At 44.6% G+C, this 15858-nt stretch overlaps 1 protein-coding gene across 2 annotated transcripts in view; it reads left to right on the top strand.

The window, feature by feature from the left end:
* Positions 1 to 1735: 1735 nt before the first annotated feature.
* Galnt7 (polypeptide N-acetylgalactosaminyltransferase 7) overlaps positions 1736 to 15858 on the top strand; it is a 121412-nt gene continuing 107289 nt past the window's right edge. For both annotated transcript variants that reach the window (XM_051182445.1, XM_051182446.1), the window contains exon 1: positions 1736 to 1925. In XM_051182445.1, the coding sequence (XP_051038402.1) occupies positions 1800 to 1925 (126 nt within the window). In that variant the 5' untranslated portion in view covers positions 1736 to 1799. The remainder of the gene's footprint in view (positions 1926 to 15858) is intronic.

The following is a 15858-nucleotide window of genomic DNA, read 5'->3' as shown; positions in this document are numbered from 1 at the left end:
TGCCCATAACCCCTAAGACTTAATGCCATCACATTATCTGCGCTTTATATTTTCATGTGCACTTGGCCTCAATTATTCCTTCTGACAATATTGTAGAGTATTACAATCATGATTTGGGCAGATAAGGGCTCTAGGCTCAGAGAGGCTAAGTGTGACTTTTCTTGACCCAATCATTTAATGTAGCTTCTCATTTTCTAAAGCGTTCTCTACAAAGGCTGCCTGCCAACATATGTGGTGAAAAGCATGTACTTTAAGGTACACTTTCAGTTTCTCTTAAACAATATTAAGAACTCAGAGGTACACAGGCTTTTACAACCATATACCTGTTCATCAATGTCTAACTTCTTGCCTTTCATCCATATTTCAAGTTGAAGGGGCAGGGTCTACTCAGACTACTGACAGGGGGGCCTCCTATCATTTCAGTTATGAGGAGGACCACTTCTCAACCATGTATCTGCCCATCTATGGTCACAATCGTAAAGGGTCGACTTCCCATTTTCCTAATAATGGAAAACTATCTCTGACTCAATGAGAGTACATATAATAATTGTGATCACTCAGGTAAACTGAAAAAAACAAGTTTCACTTGTTTTAAAAGAAAAATAGATGCAAACAGGGCAATATTGGTATTTAAAAGACCAGTTTACACCGTCCTAAAACCTGCTATCAAAAAGCATTTGTTCAACAAATTGGGTGGTTTAGGAGTATGGCAAACACTGTAGACTGTGATAACAAGTGATTGACATCTTTGGCACAATGTACAAGGGAGAGGCGTGTAGCCTAACATTTGCTAATATCCTTTCCTGGAAAAAAAAAATCAGCTGCGAGAGAAGCAATGGTGACTGTGTGTAATGTTTTAAAAACTCGAAATCCACTCTCCCCAGAGTAGGAACTTGGAAGTTCACCAACAAGGATGGTATTGCATATTAGCTAGTCAACTTGGCTTTCTAATTAGCTCAAGAGAAAAGGTAATATTCTCTTTCCCAGTGAGCCCTCTTTAGTTATGTGGTATTTGCGCATCTCACCTGGGCCTTTCAGTTACAAATCCACCTCCTTGAGGAGCCCTGTGAAAAAACAAGATCAAAAAAAAAAAAAAAAAATCCAGCTATAAATCAGCCACGTGGAGCTAGCTACTGCTGCAGCGGTAGCTGACTTCCTGGTTTGCTTCCTGCAAGCCTCACGCAGGGGAGATCCGGCAGTGGGCTTCAGGAAGGGAAGGGCAACCTAAGTCCACCTGAGGGGCGACCGGTGGCGGCAGCATCTTGGGAGGGCACGGGAGTCAAGGACAGAGTATTAATCCACAATTTCTATAAAAGTTTGGGGCTCTGGAAGCTTTAGGAAGCCGAGCCGTAGGGCAAAGGCTAACAGCAAACCTGGGTGAAAGTGTTAAGTTAGTTCCAAGGTTACTAGGGACTCGCAAGGGGGTTCTCCCGGTGGCGGGGGTGACGGGAGGGAGGGGTGACTGCGGAGATAGAGCGGGCAGGTAGAAAGGAAGACTGGAGAGCTATCCACTCCGGCCGGTCGGAGCTCTGCGGAGGCCGCCGGAGGGGAGGGGGGTGCGGCAGCGGAGCGCAGAGGCAGGCGCGGGGAGGGGGCGGAGGGGCGAGCCAGGGGAAGGTAAAGCCGAGGGGAGTTCCGGATCTGGAGCTGGAGAGGGCAGGCGGTGGGGAGGGCGGCGGGCGTAGCGATCCGGGTGGGGGGGAAAGAAGGAGGAGGAGGGCCGGGGGAGGGGGAAGAAGGGAGGGGAGAGCGGTGGCGGCGGCTGCGCCGGGCTGTGTGTCTCTCGCCACCGGAGGAAGATGAGGCTGAAGATCGGGTTCATCTTACGCAGTTTGCTGGTGGTGGGAAGCTTCCTGGGGCTGGTGGTCCTCTGGTCTTCCCTGTCTTCGCGGCCCGACGACCAGAGCCCGCTGAGCAGGATGAGGGTGAGTGACCCGCCCGGCCCCCCTCCGGCAGCGGCGACCTGCAACTTGTTTTGTTTGCGCGCGCGTGTGGCGGGAGCGAGGGGCGGCGGGGTCGCGGCAGCGTGGGCGCCGCAGCTCCGCAGGTGGCGCTGGCCCGGCGCCGGCCGATCGGGGGCGCCCAGCCCCACGCCGCGGGTCCCCCTCGGCCGCCGCCGGCCCGCCCCCTGGCCGCCCCTTCCTCCCGCGCGTCCCCGCCCCGGGTTCAGCGCCGTCACCCGCGCTGCGGCGCCGGAGACGGCGGCGGCGGCTGCCGAGGCGGACGCGCTAGTGCCGGGACTGCCGGGACGGAATCGCGGGACGGAGTCCGGTCCCGGGAGCCGAGGCTGCTCGGCGTCCCACTCGGAGCTGCGACCCCCGCGGTGGCGGCAGGAGGACGCGGGGCTTGGTCCCTGCTGCGGCCTGTGGCGCGTGCAGGCCTGAAGGAGGCGAGATGCCGGCGCCGCCGCCGTGGTCCGGAGGAGCAGGCCCCGCGGTCCAGCCTCCCCGGCGGTCCCCGCCCAGCCCGGGTGCTCGTCCCCGGGGCGCTCTCAGCCTGTCCGCCCCGGGCTCCAGCCCACGGCAACGCCTCCCCGCAACTCCCGTAGCCGGGAGCCGGGTGTGACGTGCCGCCCAGGCCTTGCCCGGCACTCGCCGTCCCTCGATTCCCGGACAGGGGAGGCACGGGTCTCCACACCGGATCGGTGTCCCTGCACCCGGCCGCCAGGGAACCCCCGTCCGCCCGCGGCGCTCCCGCCATGTCCCGCGGATCCCGAGCGGGCTCCTCTCCCCGGGGCCCTGGCTGGGCTGCTCCGGCCGAGGACATAACTTGTTCCTGCTCCTGGCTGCCCCTCGCAGCCTGCTCCATCAGCCAGACGCCGAGAGGCGCGCTCCGCCGGGACGCATCCGTCTGCCGCCCTCGGCGGCGCTGGTGTTAGCCTTGACAGCGCCTGGCTTTGAGGGTTTAGTCAAGCTGCTCGGAACTTTAGTTACCGGGATCCGGCCACTGTGCTACACTTACCCAGCAGTTGGCGGCGCGAACTACACTGCTCCCACCTCCCTGGCTTGACCCACCCCCACCCTCAGCAAAAGGAACCGTTACAGCCCCTGGAGTTCCTCACTCCCCCTCATCCCTCCATGCCCACTGCCAGGTCAGACGCAGAAGGGAGTGGAAGATACTAAGGGTTCCGGGACACAAGTGGGACACAAGCTGAGCAGCCGTGGGAGGAGTGTGTAGTCAGGTGCCTTTTGCAAAATCAGCGTATCATCTACATGTTGTACTTTTAAACTTTACTTTTGGAAAGTTAGTGTCAGGGAGTTGAGTGTAAAAGCTTGTGATGACGGTCCGAGAAGACTCCTAGGAGGAGGTCCCCCTGTCACAACGTAATCTGTAAATTGCAGTACTTGAGGCTGACTTTACCAGAGTCCCACCTAAGTCACCTCAATGGATAAAACAATTAAAGTTTCCTTTTCAGTGTGTTTTGAGTGATGGGTGGTTTTTTAAAATCATTTTTTGCTCTCAAATTTATTGAATTTATTTTTTTATCAAGTCATCAAATACCCTTTTCTATAAAAGGGCTGTATATAGTGCTGGAAATCTTAAACCTCATTTTTCTGAGAAGGAAATCGAAAAGTCTGCCAAAGCTAGTGGTGTTCAAAATGTCCTGTAGTTCTGACCCTTTTAAGTTGTGCCCAACCAAATGAGGCCTACCTATACTCCCAGCGTTTGGCAGGCTGAAGAGGGTTACTATTGGCTATATATCAAGTTTACGGACAGCTGGGGCTACATGAGACTTTAGTCTCAAGAAGCTGGGGTGTAAAAAGTAGAGGCATGTCATAATATATTTCTAGATAGCTTATTAGTTTTGATATGTAATAAACTATAGTGCCCACTTGTTTATGAGATGAGCACAGCTTAATTTTTTTGCCCACTGTATTTGATTAGTCAGTAGATCTAATATAATTTGTCATTTTTATACTTTGACAAAGATAGACCAAGATTTACCAGCACAGTATTAAAAAGAATGCTACGTATCAGCAGATGTTAATGACTTACCAGCAAATAGTAACCTAAAGCAATTTAAGGTGTCAGATATCATAAGAGTATAAATCTGGGACTGTTACTTCCCTATAATGAAAGCCAACCTGAGGGTTCTTGAGAGCCAGTGTTGGAGGAACAGGGAAGTCGAGTTAGGGAAGAGTCAAATGCTGACTCCTGGGTTTTCCCAACCCCTTGTGGTACTTTTACAGTGTGCCTGCAGATGCTTCCCTCCATTGTGAGAACCTGCTGCTCTTGGATGTGGGTCCATGTGTGGCTTCTTTTGATCCCTCCAGACCAACCTACCTTAGCAAATGAAAGTTCTGCCCCTGCCGCCACCAGGGCTCTGTCCAGCCAGGGCCGCATTTGCCTTGTACTGCTGGTATTACTGGAGCTAAAGAGTCCTTTGAAGATTTCTTTGCTTTCATTTTTGTGGAATGAGTGAGGTGAAGACAAAATTCCCTCTTCTGAGCCTCTTGCTGTTTCTCTGGGGTGAATGATATTTAAAATGGCCTTACCACTTCAATCTGATTTATTTTGCTTTTGGAGGTGGGATCTCTTATAGCTCAGGCTGGCCTTGAGCTCTGTATATACCTGAAGATGGCCTTGAACCTTTGCTCTTTCTGCCTATACCTCCGAAGTGTTGGGATTACCGTCATGTGTCACCAGGCTGGGTTTGTGGTGTGCTGGGGAATCTTTGTGTGTGGCAGGCATACATTTTGTCAACTGAGCTATATCCACAACTATTATATGACTATTTTTGTTGATGTATTCAGACATCTGTGAATGCCTGCTATATCCTGGGCATGGTGCTAACTATTAAGGAAACACTTCTTGCTTTAACATAGTGGGTCTTGCAACCTAGTGAGAAAAACACAATGGTAGTCAAGGCTTCACAAATACACAAATACAACTGTGCTCTGGAGGAAATGTGAATACACTTGTGTTATGAAGGAAAACCTTAGGAGGTAAGAAAATGGAGAGATTTGAGCATGCAAATCTTAGTTAATAACTGACTTCTGAGCTGAAATCTAAAGATTTGAACAAGGGTAGTTGTTGAGCTCGGGGTGGGATGGAACAGTTCCAAAAGAAGCCACATGTGCCAAGTTTCTGGGACACGAAGTAGCAAGGATATGGTGAGAACTGGAAGGTTGATGTAGGGGAACATGGAGAGTGAGACTAGACAGAGTGATACTATACAGGGCTAGATCTGTGGACCATGCCATTATGAGTTTGCATCAGTGGGAAGCTACTGAGAGATGTAAGTAGGGGAAAGGCATGGCAATATTTGTGTTTTAGATCACTGTAGCTCCCTGTACATGTGCTTTTTAAGAACAGGTAACAGGAGTCTCTTAATAATAATCCAAGTCATATGTGACATTATTTGGCCAGGTGGTTGTTGAGAGATGAAGTAAATTGATTCAAGAGCAGCTCAAGATGCAAAGGCACCAGGATTTGGTGAATGGATGTGGAGGGGACAATTTCAAGAAGTCTAGGATGACAGCTGTTTGTTACATTAGGATAAGTTAAGAAGACAAGATTCATGCGTTCTATTTGTAGTTTATAAGGTCATTTTAAAAATGGATTTTTTTTTTAAGGTCACCATTTATTAAGGCCATTGTTTAGACTTGGAAAGTGCAGAACATTTTTCTAAGTAAGTAAAGCTAAAGCGACTGTGTTTCAGGGTGACACTGTTTCTCCCAGGTGTTACCCCTGGTTGTTTGATATTGAATCATATAAGCTCTGGAAAGAAAGGTTTGTAGTGGAAATGTTGACAGACCATTAACTTCAGAGTTTCTATTCAGATGTTCAGTACTGGAGAGACCTGTGCACAACCTGATTACTGTGTGTGTGGGTGTGTGTGTGTGTGTGAGAGAGAGAGAAAGTATATGTGTGTGAGAGAGAGAGAGAGAGTGTGTGTGTGTGTGTGTGTTTGAGTGTGTATTAAGAGAGAGGGAGGAAAAGAGAGAAGTTCAGAAGCTTTTTTTTTTTTAAGCTTCAGAACCATTCAAGGCAGAATTCTTGTTTCCTGGTCAGAGTATCTCTCCACTCTCCTTGGTGCTGAATTTATGGGAGCCGACAACGATGATGATGGTGATGATGATGATTTTATCAAATAATGTAAAGTGAGGTGCTGATGGCTCCTCTGTAAGCCGATCCCCTAAGTGGATACATCTGTTGGTTCTGTGGGAATGATGTCTATTGAGTGATTTGGCAGGGTGGGATAGCACCCTGCTTTCAGCTGTCCCCTCATCTCCCCCTGACTTAGGCTCCATACATGCTGCTCACAGCATACAAAGTACAAGTCCACCGTCTCTACTTGGCAAAAAGAAACTAAATAAGCAAAGCTGCTCTTAGCTCAGTAGCTATATGAGGAGAAAACAGGGCATCTCCAGGAACCACATCCTACTTGTTTGTCCATAGCTGTGATAACACCATGACCAAAAGCAGTTTGGGGAGGACAGGGTGTTTCAGCTTACACATTGCAGTCCATTTGTGAGGGAAGTCAAGGCAGAAACTGAAGTAGGATCTTGGAGAAAGACTGCATACTGCAGCTGCCTTACTCAGATCCCCTAGGATCAGGAACAGCACCTCCCACAGTAGACTGGGCACTCCCACACCACATTAATCTGTAATCAAGAAAACGCCCCATCAACCAACCCAAAGGCCAACCGGATGGACAATGGAGGCATTTTCTCAGTTGAGGTTCAAGTTGACAGAAAAACAAAACAAACAAAAAACAGCACAAAATGTTATGTTAGTAACATTGGTAGAGAAGGCTTAAAAATAGCCATTTGGAGAGCACACAGTTTTTAGTAAAGGAGGGAATGAGAACTGTTGGGCAGCAGTTGGATTTGGATCACTTCTTTGTCTGGTAGGCTGGCCATGTGGAATGGGAGATAAGAGGTGTAGTGTGGATTTCTGTGTAAGCCACATCATGCCAGGCTGTAGTACATTGGAGAAGGAGAAAGGGACACATCAGGAATGGAAAGCAAAATTTTCAGTTTGAGTCACTAGTGAACAAACTGTTTGCAAATCCTAGCTTGGTGATTATTTAAAAAAAAAAAAAAAAAGTGGTCAGCAGAGTGTAAATAGCTGAGTGCAGGGAAATTATGATCATTCGGCTTCAGAGTAGATAATTGTCTTTGTTCATATTTTGAATGCTAATTCTTATTCCTAAAGATTTTGTGTACTGTCTGACAAAAGAAAAGAAGCAAAATAAAGAATTTACACTTCTAGTGTGCAACTGATGAAGGCCATGAATTGAGCAATTTTATAATTTTTTTTATGAATGGGGGTAGGATGAAAAAGTTGTTGACTGGTTGTTTTGTAGGAATTGGGAGGCACTGGTATTGCAACGAGTGGGGATGGGAGTGTGAGCTGCATCCCCTGAGATGTGCAGGTTATCATATTCCAGGAAAAAGGAATTAAATAGGGGTAGAAATGGGCAGTTTAATGAGGAAGAAACAGGAAAATCTCTTTCCCTTTTCTTGGAGGTTGCAGTGGGTTAGTGAACTGAGACAGACTCTCAAAAGCCCTGCCCCATGTCAGTTCTGACCCTCTGCACTATCTGCACACCAGAACACTTCCAACTAAGGGTGTATGTTGTAGGCTTTTCTCCACATGCTGTTATTGTCTGTAGCTCAGGTGAGGAAGTATTTCCAGTTTTTCTCTGCCAACTAAGTGGCTTTTCTCATATCCTGATCTTCTCTTTTCATACCCCTAGCTTCTTGCTACAATATTATAAACATGGTACTCATCAAACAGTCGTTTCTTACAGTTTTGAGTGTTTACAAAATGTTGTCTGTTGCTATAGTGGCTGGCGATGATATATAACAGAGAATACTGATGATGTTTTTAAGTCTTGACCTGATAGCTAGCTACACAGTAATGTCCATAATAATATTAGGTGTGTATGTGTGTGTGTGTGTGTGTGTGTGAGAGAGAGAGAGAGAGAGAGAGAGAGAGAGAGAGAGAGAGAGAGAGAGAGAGAGAGAGAGAGAGAGAGGCCTCTAAGTACCTCCCAATCCCCAGCTTCCCATTTGCTCAAAATGCTGTTGTGGCCTTTCTGTGTGCTGCTGGGCTGTCCTCTAGAGACACAGAAATGGCAAGGACATTGGGTCTCCCCTAAGCTCTGTGACTGTGACTGTGTGACAGTCACAAAAAGGAGGTCTTTAACCAGCCTTAGTAGGTTAGGTGAAAGATAGAAGGGAAAACAAAAAGCATAGCATTTAGATAGCAGTAGACTGTCAATGGGATCAGGCCAGGTAGAGAGACAAGAAAGTAACAGAATGAAAGAATCTGGTGAGACCAGGAAGCAATTCATTTTTTATTGGTGAAGAACGGTGGGATGTGATTGGAGAAGTGAGTTCTGACCACATTGTGAAGGGAATTAAATGAGAGACTAAGGAACTGGGTTGGATTTTATTGACTTAACCTTTAAAGTAAATTTGGAGACTTTTTGAAGGGAGATGGAAGCGATAGTAACATTTACACATCAACTCTTATTCAATTCTATTCTCTGAATATTTGAAGTATTTACTAAATGTCAGCTGAGTGCTTCCCATTACTTCATTGCTTTAGGTATTGGTCATACCACACAGTCTAAAGTAGTAACAACAGTAGTGGCTAACACATGAATTCTTATTTTGAATCAGGTAAATATTCTCTGTATTGTGGGAATTATGGCAGCTTTTGAATGCCAACTCCACGTAACCCAGCTCTACAGGTGAAGCTGCCTCAGTGAACCCTTTATTAAAGATCACTACCTTAACAAGTATTAGAGCCAGGGTCAGAGTTAGGCTCTGTATGTGGGTTAGCAGTTTCAACCCTGTGACAAAACACCTAAGCTAAACAGGGAGGAGGGATTTCTTTTGGTTCACAATTTCAGAGGTTCCAGTGTCATGGGACAGAAAACAGGTGGAGAAGACTAGCTCACACTGTGTGTCAAGGAAGCAGTAGCGGGGTGGGGTGGTGGTCCCACTACCATGCCTCTACAATCTCCCAGTCCTACCATCATACTGTGTAATTGACAGGGGATTCAGGGTTCTTGGAGTTCCCCAGTTTATCAGTTGCCAACCAAGCTTCCTGGACACAGGAGCCTGTGGAGACCCTCTATACCCGAACCTCAACCTTCTCCCTTCACCCCTCACTTGAACATGCTCAGATGGAGCATACGGAAAGGTGCTGTGCAAACTATAGCTAGATCCTGTCAGACAAACACCCTGACAGTAAGTCAGAGAAGTCGATGCCAAAGCCAGAGACATGCATTTAAGCCTGCCTTGTAAATCCCAGGCAAGAGTGTTCTGGGCAGAGGGGAAAAAAGTACAAAATCTCCAAGTTTGGAGTGAAGCTGGAGTGTTTGGGAAACAGAAAGGAGGTCAGTACAGCTGGAGCTGTACTGAGGGGGTACAGTACTTGATGAGCTTAGAGGTGAGTCAGAGCTCTTGCCTGGAGTCTAGGTCATGTGGTCTGTTGATAGAGTGGTGGTTTATTTCAGTTTGTGTTCTTTGTCCTTCAGCCATTATTAATTACCCTTTCACTTTCAAATGTCCTGAGTTGCAGGGGAAATGGATGAGGATCTCACTCACCAGACCCAGTCTTAGATAAGTGGAATCACAGACACACACACACACACACACACACACACACACACACACACACCTACCTACCTACCTGATTTGCAGGCTAGATGTAAACAACTGTAGCAGCTGAGATGAGAACTGTATTAGCTGATCCCACTCAGGCTTGTGGGATCACAGAGAACCAGCATCTAGTTTAATTGGGGCTGGATGTCAGCACGGTGCTTGTTTTGAAAAGGCACGAGTTGAGGGTACCACCTAGGAACATCATGTGTAAATGCATGAAAGACCACGGCCAGTCCTGGAGGCCATACAAAAATGAACAAATTTGAGCCCTGAAAGACTAAATGATATGTATTGTTAGAGCTGATGGATAAGGAAAATCTGGAAAGAGTGCAGGCTAAATGCCAGTACGGGATAATTGTCCCTAGAGGTTAGGGTGAGGTTTACCTAGGAGAGGGGCATAGAGGCTGTATACAAGGTGAAACTGTGAGAATAGAATTGCTCTAGAGTAGAGTACGTATGCTTGATGAAATGAGAGGATGCCAATGAATTGAAGATCACACCCGGAAGCGTAGAAAAGGTAAATTAAGGATCATCAGCAGATTCAAAAGCCACTATATTGACATGAGGCTGTTTAAGAAAAACATGCCTGCCAGTGGCTGTGAAAGTGTTGCTCCCAGTATAACAGCCCTGCCCTGCCTCAGCCATGGGAGGGAGGGTCTGTGTAACATCGTGAGCATGTCTCAGTAAATGCTATGACTCGAAGTTCAAGTGGTGAATAGTTCATCCTGGGAAATACATAGAGGAGATGGAGTATTATTAGAAACCCATTACTTATAGTCGTAGAGGAACATAATAGTTGTATCTAATCTACTTACCCCTGCATACTGTTGTGTACATATAGATATGTGTATGTATTTTAGGTTGATGTGTAGCCTGTACTTGTGATAACATGATATGCATATACTAGACATTATAATAATATATATTAGACATTTTGTGCTTTTTGGCCAGAACTCCTCTGATTTAACATTGCCTAAAAATCATTTTAATTTTTAAGTTAGAAAAGAAATTTGATGCCAAGAATATTAGGCCAAGTGTTAGTTTCCCACACTTTGGTTTGACTGTTGTGTATGGGGGGAGTGGATTGAAAAACTGGACTCAGCATTTAGCAATCTGAGTTTTTTATTATTAAGTTTTGAAATTATAACATAGCAATCTTGTTTTTAAAAGATGGGGTTTACCATTTCATTCTGATTTAGACTTGTGAGCTTGGGGGAAGCAGACAACTTAAACTGCAGCTTCCCGGGCATCCTCTGGAAGGAGGAAGAACTAACTAGCAGATACTTCATTTGCTCCAAACCCTGAATATTTCAACATGAGGAATGTTCTGCTTGCTGCCCCGTTGCACACACCCCCCACCACCATCATGAATTCCCCAGCCTTCTCTCACCTCACCCGGAGAAACATTTGACATGCCAACAGGGAAACTTGCTTCAGTTCACTGAATACAAGAACCAGAACACCAAAACTTGAGGGAACAAAATTAGCTTTGCATCACCTAATTGGGTTTATAGCTTTGCTGCAGAGTAGCCTTGCTTCTCAAATCTAGAAGGTACAATTAACTGCAGTATTATATCAATACCAGCTAGTCTGCTAATAGGCAGCTAAGCAAAGCAATTGGAATTTGTTATTATGGAGAATTTTTTTTAAACTGCCGAATTAAAATTAAATCACACGCTACTGGGAACCATTTCTGTAAGAGAATAAAGAGTTCTAATCATTTTTTTTTCCATCTTTTAATTTTTATTGATTCTCTGGGTTTCAGGATACATTTGGCCTTAAGAGGTATAATACTCTATTCAGTAGCAAACCAAATGTTTAACAGTTGTCTGGCTTAGAAGTAATTTTAGCATTTGTAGAATATTTTTAAGTGAGTGTGTGTGTGTGTGTGCGCGCGCGCGCACACACGCGCACTCAAGTGCCCGAATGTATTTATGTTTGCTGCATGTGTGCCTCATCCCCTAGAGGTCAGAAGGGCATCGGATCCCCTGGAATTGTAGTTACAGGTGGTTGGGTGTTGGGAACTGAACTAGGGTCCTCTACAAGAACAACAAGCCCTCTTAACTACTGAGCAGTCTCTCTAGGCCTCCATTTGTAGTGCTTTTAGGAAATTATTTTATAATATGCCATAGTGTTTACATACTGACTTGCACACTGTACATGCTTCATGTAAGGGATGGTATTAAATGGGCCGTCACAGAGAAGCTGCCTGAGAAAGTTTTGTCAGGGTGACATATCCTAGACTAACCAGGGAAGAGTCTCAGTGACAGACTGTCGAGATCAGGTAGACATATAGGTATATATTTTGGGGGTTATCTTAATTGTTTTAATTAGCAGTTCTCAACCTGTAGATCACAACCTCCATAGGGGTCCCATATCAGATCCTGCACGTTGGATATTTACATAATATCCACAACAATAGCAAAATTACAATTCTGAAGTAGCAATGAAATAATTTTATGCTTGAAGGGGTCACAACATGAGGAACTATATGTTAAAGGGTCACAGCATTAGGAAGGTTGAGAACCACCATCTTAATTGATAGGGGAAGGACCCAACCTAAAAGTGGGCCATCTTGTCCCCAGGTTTGGTTCTTGATTTGTATGGGAATGAAGAAAGCAGGCTGAGCCTTTATGCCTTCATTCTCTCTGCTCTCCACTGTGGCTGTGATGTGCTAGATGTTTTAGATAACTCAGCCTTGACTTGATGCTGTGATGGGCTGTGTCCTGGGGTTGTGAGCTAAAATTAACCCTTTCTCCCCTGGGTCGTTCTTTATCAGGGCTCTTCATCACAGCAACAAAAACGAAACTAGAACTCTACCAAATTTCTTTTCAGTCATTCATATGAGTATGCAACATTTCTATTTACTGGACTGTTTGCATTCTCCCTTAACAGCTGATTTTTCCCTTTCAGTAAAAACACCAAAATAGAAGGAAAAAAAAAAAAAAAAGAAAGAAAGAAAGAAGGGAGGAAGGAAAAAGACAACAGCACAAACATTAGACATTCCCTTTAATGATAGAAAGATTTGCAGTTAGCTTGCAGGTGTGAACACCTACCTCCCTCTCCCAGGAGTGCTTGATTTAAAACTAACGCATTGATCTTGGCTATTAAAGCATAACAGTGGTATCAAACTCTCAGGGTAGCAAAGGAGGCACTTTGGGATAGCTTTGCAGAATTTTAGGAATTAACCATGTAAAGAGGTGATACATGGTGACCACATCAATGCAGTAACTCTAACTCTATACTCGTCTGAGAATTTACATTTTGATATCTTCCTTTAAAAGGCTAAGTAATTTTTTTTAGCACAGACTAGTAAGGTGCAGTTACATGTTATAAAGAATAGTCCTAAGACACGTGCTTGCCGTATACTAGATAGTCCTCACTCATCAGCATTTACTATTGCACTCTGCATCAAAAACATGTTGAATTTGAGGTAAATATCTCATAGATGTTTTAAGATTTTATCTTTTACGTGTTGTGTGAATCTGTGCATGTGCATACACTGGTATATGTGGATACCCTAGGAGGCCCCAAGAGGTTCTTAGATCCTCCAAAGATGTAGCTACTCACGGTTGTGAGTGGCCCAGCTTGGGTGCCAAGAACTAAACCTCGGTCCTGTGAAAGAGCTGCAAGTGCTCTTAATTACCAAGCCAACCTTTTTACTGCCATCTACTGTGCCACAGACAATACAGGCATATAACTCTGGGATAAAAGTAGACTAGCAGTACACTGAAGTGAACTGGGCGGATGTGTGCCTGTGCAGATGCCTGGAGGGTGTCAGGTATAGGACATGACGAGGAAAACATGAGATCGGATCTTAACTCTTTTAGGTTTGTAATTTGTAGTCAATTACACAAACATTTTACAATCATGTATGGTTAAGTCAACTAAGAAATTGTATTTGTTTAATGTTGCTGTGAGATATGTATTTGTGAGTGAAAAATGCTGGAATCATTTGTTGACAGCAACCTGTATTCATATAAAATGTGCACTCTGTGTGGCCATTGCTTCTTTTGAGACAGGATTTTATGTATCATGCTGATCTGAACCCCAACAATGGTCTTGAATGCTGGTCCTCTTGCCTAGAACGCTTGAGTGCTGAGATGACAGGCGTGCCACCACACCTGGTTTCTGTAGTGCTATAGACTGAACCTGGGCTTCCCAAATGCTTCCCAACCACTGTAAGAGCTCAGCTCCAGCTGTAGCTGCAGCCCCAGACCCAGACCCAGACCCAGACCCAGCCCCAGGAGATGGGTTTTATTATGCTGACTTGCAATAGCTGAAATGGGTACACAACCTCTGCAATGTGTTCTTGTGGAAAATGCAGTATGTTGCCAGCAACTTTTGTTAGATAATTTGATTATGCTTTTTAAAACCCAACTAATCCTACAGAATTAATATTTTAATCTCTAATACAGTGAGGTAAGCTGTGCAAGTCTTAGTATTTGTTTCCTTTACAATCTGTTTGAAAGGTTTTGCATCTTTTGAAATAATCCATTTAAAATGCCCTGTTCAGACATCTAATTCTTGCCAGGATGATTTAAAATGAATAAAAAGTCCATTAGATTTTTGGCAAATATGTTCTCAAATTATCATGTAGAATAAATGACTACAAAGTGCTCTTTTAGAGGAGTGGGATAGAAATGACGGAGATGTTACTAATTTATACATTACAGTTTTTCTACTGTGGGAGATGTGCAGTTTTTTTTTTTTTTTTTTTTTTTTTTTAACTAAAAGATCACTAAGCCTGGGGAATTTGGTAAGATGAAATCAACAATTTTGTTTTTTAGCATTTAAACTGTGGATTGCTATCATAAAGAAATGCAGATGTACAGTTTAATTAACTGTGGTTCCTTGTAGGCCTGAGAGGAAATTCTAAGCCCTGTGTCTGCCTGAGAAGGTTGGAAGAAGATGTTTCTATAGTAGTTGGCAATCAAATTTGCTTATTGTCCAGAGGAACGATGATGGGAAAGAAAAAATACCTTTAGCAAATAATTCCCTGAAATTCTGTCTTCAGAAAGAGGATAGTTTTTAAAATATTAGTATTTTAAAGAAATACATTTTCTGTGCGGACTGATAACTACTATTCTTTTTGTTTTGCTTTGTTTTGTTCTTACAATGCTTACTCTTTGACCTATTTATTCATTTAAATTGTTTTTTTTATTTATTTTACGTCCAGTGTGCAATTTCCCCTCCCTCCACTCCTCTTGGTCCCTCCTCTCACCTCCACTCTGCTCACACCCATTCACACTTCTTCCATTTCTATTCAGAAAAGGGCAGAGCTCCCATGGATATCAATAAAACATTTGGCATATCAAGTTGCAGTAAGACTAAGCACCTCCCCTTGTGTTAAGACTGGTCAGGACACCCCAGCATGAAAAATAGGTTCCCAAAAGCCAGTAGAAGAGTCAGAGACAACTCCTGTTCCCAGTGTTAGGAGTCCCACAAGAAGACCAAGCTACACAACTGTTACATATCTGCAGAATGCGTAGATCAGGTCCATGGGGCTCCCTGGTTGTTGGTTCAGTCTCTATGAGCCCAGGTTAGTTGATTCTATGAGTTTTCTTGTGGTGTCCTTCACCCTTCTGGCTCCTATAATCCTTTCTCCCCTCTTCTGCAGGACTCCCTGAACTCTACCTAATGTTTGTTTGCCTGTGGGTCTCTGCATCTGTATCCGCGGTTGCTGGATAAAGCCTCTCTGGTGACAGACAGTTGGGCTAGGCACCAATCTAGTCACAGGAGATGACCAGTTCACTCCTATTCTTCTTGTAGCCAACATTTAGACTCAAAACATAACACACTTAACATTTATGTCTTAAAATAAATGTTGAGTAAATGAAAGCACAGTACAATTCTGAAGGGTAGTATCAATCTGCAGGGACAAAAATACTACATCCTTTCCCAGACTGTGATGCGCTCTTAGCTTGGGAAAAGAGTTGATGGCATCATGAAGTGTCAGTCAGAGTACTTACATGTCATGTGGTTAGTCTCAGGTTGTTTCCCAATGTTATACTTGAAAATTGGAAGTGATTTCAATAAACACTGGTTCATTTTGTTTTCCATTAATTACTATCACAGAAACATGCAGGCTATTCCCCTGGCTCCACTGAAGAAAATCCCAGCCAGGGTATAATGAATAGATTCACTGTAGTGCAATCATGGTTCATAAGAGATAGTTATATCATCCTTGACTTCTTTTCAATTAACTGGTTACGCTAAGCAAAAAGTGAAT

Source organism: Phodopus roborovskii, unplaced genomic scaffold, assembly GCF_943737965.1.
Source record: "Phodopus roborovskii unplaced genomic scaffold, PHOROB, whole genome shotgun sequence".
Taxonomy (NCBI): Eukaryota; Metazoa; Chordata; class Mammalia; order Rodentia; family Cricetidae; genus Phodopus; species Phodopus roborovskii.
This window is presented reverse-complemented; position numbering and strand designations above follow the sequence as displayed.